Source organism: Magallana gigas, chromosome 8 (assembly GCF_963853765.1).
Source record: "Magallana gigas chromosome 8, xbMagGiga1.1, whole genome shotgun sequence".
Lineage (NCBI taxonomy): Eukaryota > Metazoa > Mollusca > Bivalvia > Ostreida > Ostreidae > Magallana > Magallana gigas.
In genome coordinates, this window is record NC_088860.1 from 157,738 (window position 1) to 172,201 (window position 14,464).

Below are 14,464 nucleotides of genomic sequence, written 5' to 3' on the forward strand. Positions count from 1 at the left end.
CTAATCCCAGACCTTGATATTCGGGGATAATGTTGTACAGAGGTAGGTCACATGAAATATCCACCAACCCTTCCCCAACCCGGAAGTTTAAGGGCTAACCCCGAGCTAACCCTGATTTTTAGGGTCATCCCGGGTTTATCATCTAAAATCTAATCCCAGACCTTGATATTCGGGGATAATGTTGTACAGAGGTAGGTCACATGAAATATCCACCAACCCTTCCCCAACCCGGAAGTTTAAGGGCTAACCCCGAGCTAACCCTGATTTTTAGGGTCATCCCGGGTTTATCATCTAAAATCTAATCCCAGACCTTGATATTCGGGGATAATGTTGTACAGAGGTAGGTCACATGAAATATCCACCAACCCTTCCCCAACCCGGAAGTTTAAGGGCTAACCCCGAGCTAACCCTGATTTTTAGGGTCATCCCGGGTTTATCATCTAAAATCTAATCCCAGACCTTGATATTCGGGGATAATGTTGTACAGAGGTAGGTCACATGAAATATCCACCAACCCTTCCCCAACCCGGAAGTTTAAGGGCTAACCCCGAGCTAACCCTGATTTTTAGGGTCATCCCGGGTTTATCATCTAAAATCTAATCCCAGACCTTGATATTCGGGGATAATGTTGTACAGAGGTAGGTCACATGAAATATCCACCAACCCTTCCCCAACCCGGAAGTTTAAGGGCTAACCCCGAGCTAACCCTGATTTTTAGGGTCATCCCGGGTTTATCATCTAAAATCTAATCCCAGACCTTGATATTCCGGGATAATGTTGTACAGAGGTAGGTCACATGAAATATCCACCAACCCTTCCCCAACCCGGAAGTTTAAGGGCTAACCCCGAGCTAACCCTGATTTTTAGGGTCATCCCGGGTTTATCATCTAAAATCTAATCCCAGACCTTGATATTCGGGGATAATGTTGTACAGAGGTAGGTCACATGAAATATCCACCAACCCTTCCCCAACCCGGAAGTTTAAGGGCTAACCCCGAGCTAACCCTGATTTTTAGGGTCATCCCGGGTTTATCATCTAAAATCTAATCCCAGACCTTGATATTCGGGGATAATGTTGTACAGAGGTAGGTCACATGAAATATCCACCAACCCTTCCCCAACCCGGAAGTTTAAGGGCTAACCCCGAGCTAACCCTGATTTTTAGGGTCATCCCGGGTTTATCATCTAAAATCTAATCCTAGACCTTGATATTCGGGGATAATGTTGTACAGAGGTAGGTCACATGAAATATCCACCAACCCTTCCCCAACCCGGAAGTTTAAGGGCTAACCCCGAGCTAACCCTGATTTTTAGGGTCATCCCGGGTTTATCATCTAAAATCTAATCCCAGACCTTGATATTCGGGGATAATGTTGTACAGAGGTAGGTCACATGAAATATCCACCAACCCTTCCCCAACCCGGAAGTTTAAGGGCTAACCCCGAGCTAACCCTGATTTTTAGGGTCATCCCGGGTTTATCATCTAAAATCTAATCCCAGACCTTGATATTCCGGGATAATGTTGTACAGAGGTAGGTCACATGAAATATCCACCAACCCTTCCCCAACCCGGAAGTTTAAGGGCTAACCCCGAGCTAACCCTGATTTTTAGGGTCATCCCGGGTTTATCATCTAAAATCTAATCCCAGACCTTGATATTCGGGGATAATGTTGTACAGAGGTAGGTCACATGAAATATCCACCAACCCTTCCCCAACCCGGAAGTTTAAGGGCTAACCCCGAGCTAACCCTGATTTTTAGGGTCATCCCGGGTTTATCATCTAAAATCTAATCCCAGACCTTGATATTCGGGGATAATGTTGTACAGAGGTAGGTCACATGAAATATCCACCAACCCTTCCCCAACCCGGAAGTTTAAGGGCTAACCCCGAGCTAACCCTGATTTTTAGGGTCATCCCGGGTTTATCATCTAAAATCTAATCCCAGACCTTGATATTCGGGGATAATGTTGTACAGAGGCTGTTGAATTTAAATATACATTAAACTTTCCCAAACTTGGATTTTTAAAGGGATAAAGTTTTATCCACTATGTATAACTGATGTTGCGCTGGGCGGACTGTTGAAAAACTAACCAACAAATTATTTTCATCGTTCATTCGTTTATTAGTTTTCATATTTGTTGTTAAAACATACTCATTTTTTACTCTTATCAAAAATGACATCAACATATATTTTATGAAGTTACTTTCCTTACATCAACATAATGTTAATATAATATATAGCTTCCTGCTTCTTTTACCTTTCATTACTTTAGCAAATTTGCACTAACAAAAGGTTTACATAAAGGATAACATAAATGATAAGCAATACTTAGTGAACAGATGCTTTTCTTTTTACACAAACCATAAGCAAACTTTTATTGCAAATCATTCCCAACCAAGTTGTCTAGCTCTTGCTGGAGCTTTGTTCTTTCGTTGATTGCTCTTTTCTTCTTGACTATTTTCTTTACTTTGTCCTGTAAATAGTTGGTGAAATCCCCGCGAACGTCTGGCTTCCATCCCTCGCTCCATATGCGATCCTCCACACCATCTTTTATCAAATTTTGGATGTCTACCATTTTTGCTATTGTAACAAAACAACACTTTTTGAGTTCTCATTCTATCTCAAAGCATAAGCATTACGAATAAATGAAACTGGCATTCATTCTTTTATCTTAATTTAACTATAAACGTTTCCCCGTTGCTATACATGGAGTATATTATACTTACTTGGAGAAATGGTTTCCTGCAATCCCAGCCAGTAATGAATGTACGCTAGCTGTAACTTCGAAACTTTTTCCTGTTCTTTGCGGTAGCTCCTTTCGATGCTCTTGAACACTTCCGCGACTTCTTTTCTTATGTTTTCATTTAATTCTTCCACAGATGTCGCGATCTTAGCTTCTGTTTCCTCTTCTTCAAATTCTTCATTGTCTATCATTTTTCTTTTTTTAGGATTTACTAGAGCCATTTCTAACTCGTCTATTCTCGAGTTCACTTGACTAATTTGGAAGGAAAGTGCGTTTTCAAATTCAGGCTTCACCTCTTTATCAATTTTCTTATGAATCTGGTCCAAATCAGCTTCGAACTTGGCACATTCTGTTCCTGAGTCCAATTTTTTTTCAAGGTTTTCAAGCTTAATACCAACTTCTCTTATTTTACCACTGAACTTCCCGAGAGTCTCAAGGACAAATTCTCTTAAGGCTTCATACTTTGGATCGTTTTCATCTATCAAATATGATTCAAAAACATGCATGTAAAGTTGTAATATGCTTGCTATATTAAACAATGTTTCAATATCTATGTTATAAAAATTACCTTCGGATAGCCAGTCATTCTCCATACTGCTATTTAATTCAAGACAAGTGAGGAATCTGTAATGCACAGGAACATCGTAAAATAATTAAAATAAACGTATGTGACAAAATATTTTGTTTTATAAGAACAAAACCAATTGTGTTTGATTGAGTCATTTTAATCTTATCTATGGAAGTCTGTACATATTCTAAAATTGTAGAATGATTTAATATTATTGTTTTTTTTATTTGAACTTCCTTTAGACAAACAAGAAATTAATTTTGCATTCTAAACATTCTTTATCATTAGGTATACTGATGACTTTCAATTAATGAATTGCTTACCTCTCCTAAGAAAATCACCGTCTGCACTGAAGGAGTGACAATGAAACAATGACTGTGCTTTCTGTGTTAACGTTAGCAGGCGCTCTGAGTGATGGGAAAGACTAGTTAACACGGCTTGTGTATCATCAATCCATAAGCTCAACGTTCGAGTAAGCATTTGCAACTGCCAAATATTAGAGTTTACTTTGTCCTGTAATTGCAAGTTATGGTAAAAGATTATCTTGCCGTTTTAAATTATAAAACAGTTCAAAAAGAAGTGAAATAGTTCATTCATACTTTTTTGTGCGTGATTTATTTAGTACGCTATGTTTGCGGACAAAGATCTGTCTGCGAACTTAAACCATTAATAAATTATACACTATGATAAAAAAAAATTCAAAACATTTTCAATTTTCTTATTCAACATAAATGGAGACTTTGTGAAATCATGACCTTGAAGAAAAAAAACCCTTTCTCAGTATTTAATTGAAGTTCTTAGTTCATTAGGTTGATTCACAAGAAACTTTTAGCCATCTAAACAATTTTTTATTCTTAAGTACTTCCATTCTCTACACAATACATTATCAAAAAATAGACTCGACGGAAACTATTTAAGAAGTTAAAAAAAATGTTCTAAATTTCACAAACTCCCTGATAAATGTTTGATAAAGAAATAAAAGTCAAAGATTACTTTTTTCACATTTACTTCCAAATTAAATACTCAGACAAAAATAAACTTAGACAAAATTTATTTGCTTTAGTGATTGCCGATGTAGAAATTCCGAAATCAACAATATCCTGCTTATAATCAAACATGACTTATAACTCACATAACTGTTAAATGTAAATGCAATTAAATTATGCTTCTTGCAGCATATATTTACTTATTTGAAAGTCTTTGTAGTTTTGTTTCAAAAGCCCGAAATGTACGGAAAGGAATATTTGATCTTAAACACTGTAATTTAAAGCGTTCGTATTTTTCACGAATGGTAACTTCTGCCAACCTTTGAGCATGCAGGAATTCCAACTCTTGGGCTGACCAGGGAGCTTTCACGGATGTAGAAATCGGGAAGCAAGTGGAAGTTCTTCGATGTCCGATGTCTTTATCAAATAGAATAGGGTCATCGTCAGCATTGTCATGATCGACGTATTTTGGGGGGAGTTCTTCGACTTTATTGTCATTGGTAATAACCTCTTCTGATTGCTTTGTTTCTCCCTTCTTCGTACTTTTCTTTTCTGCTCCTGTCAACATTTCAAGTTTATGTGGGATGGTGAAGTGCAAGCGATTTAACTGCAAATTGCGAAATCTAAAGCTGGCCAATTGCAACTTTGACAAAATCTCCAAGGCGATCAGTTTGTTTTTATCTACCGGTAGGTCGATCGTCAGTAAAGCTAACCTGTCATATTCGACATATTGGCCCTGCATCAAAAGTGCAATACAGCTGATATACGTCATTGTTATTACTAATTGTTCCATATCCATATTTTCTTTCTGGAGCCTTCGAAGGCACATTGTTAACCAAGGAAGAATCTTTGGGGTTTTCTTAATCTTACTTGGGTATATTAGCCCCCGTTTTTCCAATTCACCTCTTACTAAATCTGATATTGTGACAAGTGTGTTTTCTGTGATATCTGTAGAACGTTTGTCATATACAACCGTCCAGAATTTATCATTAAATGACCAAGTCAGTGTCATATTCCCATGCCTGTCATATGTTGTAACAGCTGGAAAATGTTTAAGGTCAAGTTCAAGAATACCAGCTTTTATGACTTCTGCCACTGATATATTACTTTTATCCAAGAGCAGGTACAAGCTGGGGAAAACCATTTGGGAATTTGTTCTTCTGTTTGTTGTTAACAGTTTGACCAGCGATCTAATTGTTACAGCACCGACTGTCTTAAATGTTGTCTTGCAAGATTTTATCTCTCGTAGGAAATCTTCAAAAAGAACGTAACTGGCAGCCTTGCCAGTTTCGTGCAGGTCATGTAGTAAGGCAACAACCAAATGTCGACCAATGACTCCATAGCTGCCATCCAAGTGATCGTGCAATCCCACTGACCGTTTTATCATCTTAGATATGACCTCAGATGTTGTCCATATTTCTTGTGGGGGAATGCTATATTCGTTTTGCATACAGGTTGAGTACACTTCTAAAGATAGAAATCCATAGTGGTCAGTTGAACTTCTACTGGGACAAAGAGCTCCTGGTCCTAGATTGATAGAGTAAGATGTACTCCTTCCACAAAGTGGCTTTCCCCACAAAAGTTTTTCGGAGGCTAGTTCCAACTGATAGGATTGCCAGGTGGCACGCACATTTCCTGTTTTTTTTATACTCGTTCAATAATTCTTTAAGTTCCTTGCAAATCCATAAACCCAAATGTCGAATGCATGTTAGAATATGCAAAGGAAAAGGCACCAACAGAGGTACAGTTTCTAAAAGTACTTCTAGATTGGTTAAATTAATAAAATCCATAGCATTTATATGGTCAGCAACTGAATCCTGCGAAACAACAAATTCAATCCTACATGTACTTCTCCTTAGTAATGTCCAGTTGCTTTGCAATGTAGATATATAATGATCAGCGTCGCGTAGGAATGCCTCTGCTGTCGATCGTGGGAAACACATACCTCCAACAATGCAACCCGACACTGGATGATATCGACAATTGGGTTGACGATGTGGAATGTCAGCGTAAAGTTGAACAAACTGCACCTCGTGTGGAAAACGACAAATCGTCCGCAAACAAGTTTTGATATCCATTGGTCTTCCATCTAGATTGCTCTGATAGTTGGCACAGTCTTTGAATGATAAGCATGTACAAAGTGTTCCTCTGTGGCCGATGATTTGTTGCAATCCCGCAGTAGACCAAAGAAGATCAACTTCTTCAGAGTCTGACAGTATGTTTGCAGCAACATGGATAGTTGTACGCAATGTAAATTGGGTATTAAAATCTGACAATGATAATCCACAGGTCATTTTTTCACCAAAGCGGAAGCAAAATATGATTGGTCTCAAAAGTCCAGTTTGGGTCAGTTGGTTTAAAGATGCTTGCAAAGCATCGAGTATTGCATAACAATCGTCAGGTAAAATGAACATTTTTCGAACGTCATTTATGTCATTCTTTTCGAGAGTTCTTCTAGCCTCTCCACGCAAAGCAAGAGCCATTAGTGTATTTTTAAAATTCTCTCTCAGCTGAAGAAATGTGGCGAGGGCTTGTTGTCTCACTTGCTGAATGGATAATGCAACTGAATGCATCTGGTGCATAGGAATTAAAGCTATCCAACATTCCCACCCTCTTTCATAAAATAGCTGGAACCCTAAGCTGTTTGAGAAGGTCATAAGTTCGCTTTTACTGTATTCTGTTAATCTGACGTGCTTTTTCAAAAAGCCTCTAACGTTCCGTAGACTTGCATTATCATTTGGAAACAGTGTGATATGTCTCACGGGCATTCTTATTGCGGCCAAAGATTTAAACTCCACAACGCATCCATCAATGTCAAAGGAATATCTCAACCATACTTCTCTTTCTACTTCATCGACTGTCAGACATCTTCCAAAAATCCGATCATCCCTTCTTAAAAAGAGTTGTGGTGTTTCAGATACAGAATTGTACGCCTTGGCTAGGTTGAAATTCTCCAACACCGTTTCAGAAAAAGTTTGTTCCGTATCTTCCATATCCATCTAAAATTTTTAAAAAATATGACGTGTTTAGACACTCGTAATGAGAAAAGCTTTTTTTTTTTTTATAATATCTAATTTTCAACTTAGATGATGATAAGAAATAATTACCCGGCATTATATCTCAATTAATTAATTTTTTAACAAAAATATATATTAAACTCTATTCTCAAAGATCAACCTTGGGTTAAACCCGAGTATAGTCTAGGGTATATTCCGGGGTAAACCTAAATATAACTCGGCCTTTACCATGGTTTAATCCAGGGTACACCCGGGTAAAACCCAGGGTATACGCTGGGTTTAACCAAGAGTTTGCCCGGGTTTAGCACAGATTAAACGCGGGTTTAACCTAGAGTATACCCAGGTTTAACCCAGGGTATACCCGGGTTTAACCCAGGTTATACCCGGGTTTAACCCAGGGTATACCCGGGTTTAACCCAGGGTATACCCGGGATAAACCCAGGGTATACCCGGGTTAAACCCGGGATAAACTCAGGGTATACCCGGGTTAAACCCAGTATATACCCGGGTTTAACCCAGGGTATACCCTGGGTACACCAAGGGTATACCCGGGTTTAACCCAGGGTATACCCGGGATAAACCCAGGGTATACCCGGGGTATACCCAGGGTAAACTCAGGGTATACCCTAGTTGATCCCAGTGTATACACGGGTTCAACACAGAGTAAAACAATGTTAGACCTTAAGTTTAATGAGCCAAAGTTTTTAACGTAATTATCTTAATTAAGTATATCAAAAAGTTTCATTAATATCAATCATTCACTACATTTGATGAATATCTTGCTACAATTGAAATTTAATTGTAAACTATAGATCAATTCAATAGTCTATCAATTACTACCAGGAATAACTACTATGTTTATAAAATTTCATATCTATTGCTACTTAACATTAGAATGCAGGATAATGTGCAATTAAATAATGATATTAAAAAATGCAGTTACCTTTAACAAGTGAAAAACCCATATAATCCAACAAAGTCACAATCAAAAGAATGATAAAACACCAAATCATCAGATATTTATAGAAAGAAATGATTGACAGTCACGTGGATTAATAGGCGGAGTCCCGCATTCCCGCACACGCATCTCGTCAAAGTGCCTATACCCTAACCCTAACCCTAACCCTAACCCTAACCCTAACCCCTAACCCTAACCCTAACCCTAACCCTAACCCTAACCCCTAACCCTAACCCTAACCCTAACCCTAACCCTAACCCTCACCCCTAACCCTAACCCTAACCCTAACCCTAACCCTAACCCTAACCCTGACAGTCACGTGGATTAATAGGCGGAGTCCCGCATTCCCGCACACGCATCTCGTCAAAGTGCCTATACCCTAACCCTAACCCTAACCCTAACCCTAACCCTAACCCAATCGTACAGAGGTAGGTCACATGAAATATCCACCAACCCTTCCCCAACCCGGAAGTTTAAGGGCTAACCCCGAGCTAACCCTGATTTTTAGGGTCATCCCGGGTTTATCATCTAAAATCTAATCCCAGACCTTGATATTCGGGGATAATGTTGTACAGAGGTAGGTCACATGAAATATCCACCAACCCTTCCCCAACCCGGAAGTTTAAGGGCTAACCCCGAGCTAACCCTGATTTTTAGGGTCATCCCGGGTTTATCATCTAAAATCTAATCCCAGACCTTGATATTCGGGGATAATGTTGTACAGAGGTAGGTCACATGAAATATCCACCAACCCTTCCCCAACCCGGAAGTTTAAGGGCTAACCCCGAGCTAACCCTGATTTTTAGGGTCATCCCGGGTTTATCATCTAAAATCTAATCCCAGACCTTGATATTCGGGGATAATGTTGTACAGAGGTAGATCACATGAAATATCCACCAACCCTTCCCCAACCCGGAAGTTTAAGGGCTAACCCCGAGCTAACCCTGATTTTTAGGGTCATCCCGGGTTTATCATCTAAAATCTAATCCCAGACCTTGATATTCGGGGATAATGTTGTACAGAGGTAGGTCACATGAAATATCCACCAACCCTTCCCCAACCCGGAAGTTTAAGGGCTAACCCCGAGCTAACCCTGATTTTTAGGGTCATCCCGGGTTTATCATCTAAAATCTAATCCTAGACCTTGATATTCGGGGAACATGTTGTACAGAGGTAGGTCACATGAAATATCCACCAACCCTTCCCCAACCCGGAAGTTTAAGGGCTAACCCCGAGCTAACCCTGATTTTTAGGGTCATCCCGGGTTTATCATCTAAAATCTAATCCCAGACCTTGATATTCGGGGATAATGTTGTACAGAGGTAGGTCACATGAAATATCCACCAACCCTTCCCCAACCCGGAAGTTTAAGGGCTAACCCCGAGCTAACCCTGATTTTTAGGGTCATCCCGGGTTTATCATCTAAAATCTAATCCCAGACCTTGATATTCGGGGATAATGTTGTACAGAGGTAGGTCACATGAAATATCCACCAACCCTTCCCCAACCCGGAAGTTTAAGGGCTAACCCCGAGCTAACCCTGATTTTTAGGGTCATCCCGGGTTTATCATCTAAAATCTAATCCCAGACCTTGATATTCGGGGATAATGTTGTACAGAGGTAGGTCACATGAAATATCCACCAACCCTTCCCCAACCCGGAAGTTTAAGGGCTAACCCCGAGCTAACCCTGATTTTTAGGGTCATCCCGGGTTTATCATCTAAAATCTAATCCCAGACCTTGATATTCGGGGATAATGTTGTACAGAGGTAGGTCACATGAAATATCCACCAACCCTTCCCCAACCCGGAAGTTTAAGGGCTAACCCCGAGCTAACCCTGATTTTTAGGGTCATCCCGGGTTTATCATCTAAAATCTAATCCCAGACCTTGATATTCGGGGATAATGTTGTACAGAGGTAGGTCACATGAAATATCCACCAACCCTTCCCCAACCCGGAAGTTTAAGGGCTAACCCCGAGCTAACCCTGATTTTTAGGGTCATCCCGGGTTTATCATCTAAAATCTAATCCCAGACCTTGATATTCGGGGATAATGTTGTACAGAGGTAGGTCACATGAAATATCCACCAACCCTTCCCCAACCCGGAAGTTTAAGGGCTAACCCCGAGCTAACCCTGATTTTTAGGGTCATCCCGGGTTTATCATCTAAAATCTAATCCTAGACCTTGATATTCGGGGATAATGTTGTACAGAGGTAGGTCACATGAAATATCCACCAACCCTTCCCCAACCCGGAAGTTTAAGGGCTAACCCCGAGCTAACCCTGATTTTTAGGGTCATCCCGGGTTTATCATCTAAAATCTAATCCCAGACCTTGATATTCGGGGATAATGTTGTACAGAGGTAGGTCACATGAAATATCCACCAACCCTTCCCCAACCCGGAAGTTTAAGGGCTAACCCCGAGCTAACCCTGATTTTTAGGGTCATCCCGGGTTTATCATCTAAAATCTAATCCCAGACCTTGATATTCGGGGATAATGTTGTACAGAGGTAGGTCACATGAAATATCCACCAACCCTTCCCCAACCCGGAAGTTTAAGGGCTAACCCCGAGCTAACCCTGATTTTTAGGGTCATCCCGGGTTTATCATCTAAAATCTAATCCCAGACCTTGATATTCGGGGATAATGTTGTACAGAGGTAGGTCACATGAAATATCCACCAACCCTTCCCCAACCCGGAAGTTTAAGGGCTAACCCCGAGCTAACCCTGATTTTTAGGGTCATCCCGGGTTTATCATCTAAAATCTAATCCCAGACCTTGATATTCGGGGATAATGTTGTACAGAGGTAGGTCACATGAAATATCCACCAACCCTTCCCCAACCCGGAAGTTTAAGGGCTAACCCCGAGCTAACCCTGATTTTTAGGGTCATCCCGGGTTTATCATCTAAAATCTAATCCCAGACCTTGATATTCGGGGATAATGTTGTACAGAGGTAGGTCACATGAAATATCCACCAACCCTTCCCCAACCCGGAAGTTTAAGGGCTAACCCCGAGCTAACCCTGATTTTTAGGGTCATCCCGGGTTTATCATCTAAAATCTAATCCCAGACCTTGATATTCGGGGATAATGTTGTACAGAGGTAGGTCACATGAAATATCCACCAACCCTTCCCCAACCCGGAAGTTTAAGGGCTAACCCCGAGCTAACCCTGATTTTTAGGGTCATCCCGGGTTTATCATCTAAAATCTAATCCCAGACCTTGATATTCGGGGATAATGTTGTACAGAGGTAGGTCACATGAAATATCCACCAACCCTTCCCCAACCCGGAAGTTTAAGGGCTAACCCCGAGCTAACCCTGATTTTTAGGGTCATCCCGGGTTTATCATCTAAAATCTAATCCCAGACCTTGATATTCGGGGATAATGTTGTACAGAGGTAGGTCACATGAAATATCCACCAACCCTTCCCCAACCCGGAAGTTTAAGGGCTAACCCCGAGCTAACCCTGATTTTTAGGGTCATCCCGGGTTTATCATCTAAAATCTAATCCCAGACCTTGATATTCGGGGATAATGTTGTACAGAGGTAGGTCACATGAAATATCCACCAACCCTTCCCCAACCCGGAAGTTTAAGGGCTAACCCCGAGCTAACCCTGATTTTTAGGGTCATCCCGGGTTTATCATCTAAAATCTAATCCCAGACCTTGATATTCGGGGATAATGTTGTACAGAGGTAGGTCACATGAAATATCCACCAACCCTTCCCCAACCCGGAAGTTTAAGGGCTAACCCCGAGCTAACCCTGATTTTTAGGGTCATCCCGGGTTTATCATCTAAAATCTAATCCCAGACCTTGATATTCGGGGATAATGTTGTACAGAGGTAGGTCACATGAAATATCCACCAACCCTTCCCCAACCCGGAAGTTTAAGGGCTAACCCCGAGCTAACCCTGATTTTTAGGGTCATCCCGGGTTTATCATCTAAAATCTAATCCCAGACCTTGATATTCGGGGATAATGTTGTACAGAGGCTGTTGAATTTAAATATACATTAAACTTTCCCAAACTTGGATTTTTAAAGGGATAAAGTTTTATCCACTATGTATAACTGATGTTGCGCTGGGCGGACTGTTGAAAAACTAACCAACAAATTATTTTCATCGTTCATTCGTTTATTAGTTTTCATATTTGTTGTTAAAACATACTCATTTTTTACTCTTATCAAAAATGACATCAACATATATTTTATGAAGTTACTTTCCTTACATCAACATAATGTTAATATAATATATAGCTTCCTGCTTCTTTTACCTTTCATTACTTTAGCAAATTTGCACTAACAAAAGGTTTACATAAAGGATAACATAAATGATAAGCAATACTTAGTGAACAGATGCTTTTCTTTTTACACAAACCATAAGCAAACTTTTATTGCAAATCATTCCCAACCAAGTTGTTTAGCTCTTGCTGGAGCTTTGTTCTTTCGTTGATTGCTCTTTTCTTCTTGACTATTTTCTTTACTTTGTCCTGTAAATAGTTGGTGAAATCCCCGCGAACGTCTGGCTTCCATCCCTCGCTCCATATGCGATCCTCCACACCATCTTTTATCAAATTTTGGATGTCTACCATTTTTGCTATTGTAACAAAACAACACTTTTTGAGTTCTCATTCTATCTCAAAGCATAAGCATTACGAATAAATGAAACTGGCATTCATTCTTTTATCTTAATTTAACTATAAACGTTTCCCCGTTGCTATACATGGAGTATATTATACTTACTTGGAGAAATGGTTTCCTGCAATCCCAGCCAGTAATGAATGTACGCTAGCTGTAACTTCGAAACTTTTTCCTGTTCTTTGCGGTAGCTCCTTTCGATGCTCTTGAACACTTCCGCGACTTCTTTTCTTATGTTTTCATTTAATTCTTCCACAGATGTCGCGATCTTAGCTTCTGTTTCCTCTTCTTCAAATTCTTCATTGTCTATCATTTTTCTTTTTTTAGGATTTACTAGAGCCATTTCTAACTCGTCTATTCTCGAGTTCACTTGACTAATTTGGAAGGAAAGTGCGTTTTCAAATTCAGGCTTCACCTCTTTATCAATTTTCTTATGAATCTGGTCCAAATCAGCTTCGAACTTGGCACATTCTGTTCCTGAGTCCAATTTTTTTTCAAGGTTTTCAAGCTTAATACCAACTTCTCTTATTTTACGACTGAACTTCCCGAGAGTCTCAAGGACAAATTCTCTTAAGGCTTCATACTTTGGATCGTTTTCATCTATCAAATATGATTCAAAAACATGCATGTAAAGTTGTAATATGCTTGCTATATTAAACAATGTTTCAATATCTATGTTATAAAAATTACCTTCGGATAGCCAGTCGTTCTCCATACTGCTATTTAATTCAAGACAAGTGAGGAATCTGTAATGCACAGGAACATCGTAAAATAATTAAAATAAACGTATGTGACAAAATATTTTGTTTTATAAGAACAAAACCAATTGTGTTTGATTGAGTCATTTTAATCTTATCTATGGAAGTCTGTACATATTCTAAAATTGTAGAATGATTTAATATTATTATTTTTTTATTTGAACTTCCTTTAGACAAACAAGAAATTAATTTTGCATTCTAAACATTCTTTATCATTAGGTATACTGATGACTTTCAATTAATGAATTGCTTACCTCTCCTAAGAAAATCACCGTCTGCACTGAAGGAGTGACAAGGAAACAATGACTGTGCTTTCTGTGTTAACGTTAGCAGGCGCTCTGAGTGATGGGAAAGACTAGTTAACACGGCTTGTGTATCATCAATCCATAAGCTCAACGTTCGAGTAAGCATTTGCAAATGCCAAATATTAGAGTTTACTTTGTCCTGTAATTGCAAGTTATGGTAAAAGATTATCTTGCCGTTTTAAATTATAAAACAGTTAAAAAAGAAGTGAAATAGTTCATTCATACTTTTTTGTGCGTGATTTATTTAGTACGCTATGTTTGCGGACAAAGATCTGTCTGCGAACTTAAACCATTAATAAATTATACACTATGATAAAAAAAAATTCAAAACATTTTCAATTTTTCTTATTCAACATAAATGGAGACTTTGTGAAATCATGACCTTGAAGAAAAAAAACCCTTTCTCAGTATTTAATTGAAGTTCTTAGTTCATTAGATTGATTCACAAGAAACTTTTAGCCATCTAAACAATTTTTT

General features: G+C 39.3%; 1 protein-coding gene across 1 annotated transcript in view; it reads right to left on the bottom strand.

The window, feature by feature from the left end:
* Nucleotides 1–2,377: 2,377 nt before the first annotated feature.
* LOC117688652 (uncharacterized) overlaps nucleotides 2,378–14,464 on the bottom strand; it is a 32,861-nt gene continuing 20,774 nt past the window's right edge. Inside the window, exons 13-18 of the mRNA XM_066068885.1 lie at nucleotides 13,615–13,670; nucleotides 13,030–13,524; nucleotides 4,621–4,858; nucleotides 3,315–3,370; nucleotides 2,730–3,224; nucleotides 2,378–2,583 (exon numbers count right to left, since the gene is read on the bottom strand). Of these exons, the coding sequence (XP_065924957.1) occupies nucleotides 2,378–2,583; nucleotides 2,730–3,224; nucleotides 3,315–3,370; nucleotides 4,621–4,858; nucleotides 13,030–13,524; nucleotides 13,615–13,670 (1,546 nt within the window). The remainder of the gene's footprint in view (nucleotides 2,584–2,729; nucleotides 3,225–3,314; nucleotides 3,371–4,620; nucleotides 4,859–13,029; nucleotides 13,525–13,614; nucleotides 13,671–14,464) is intronic.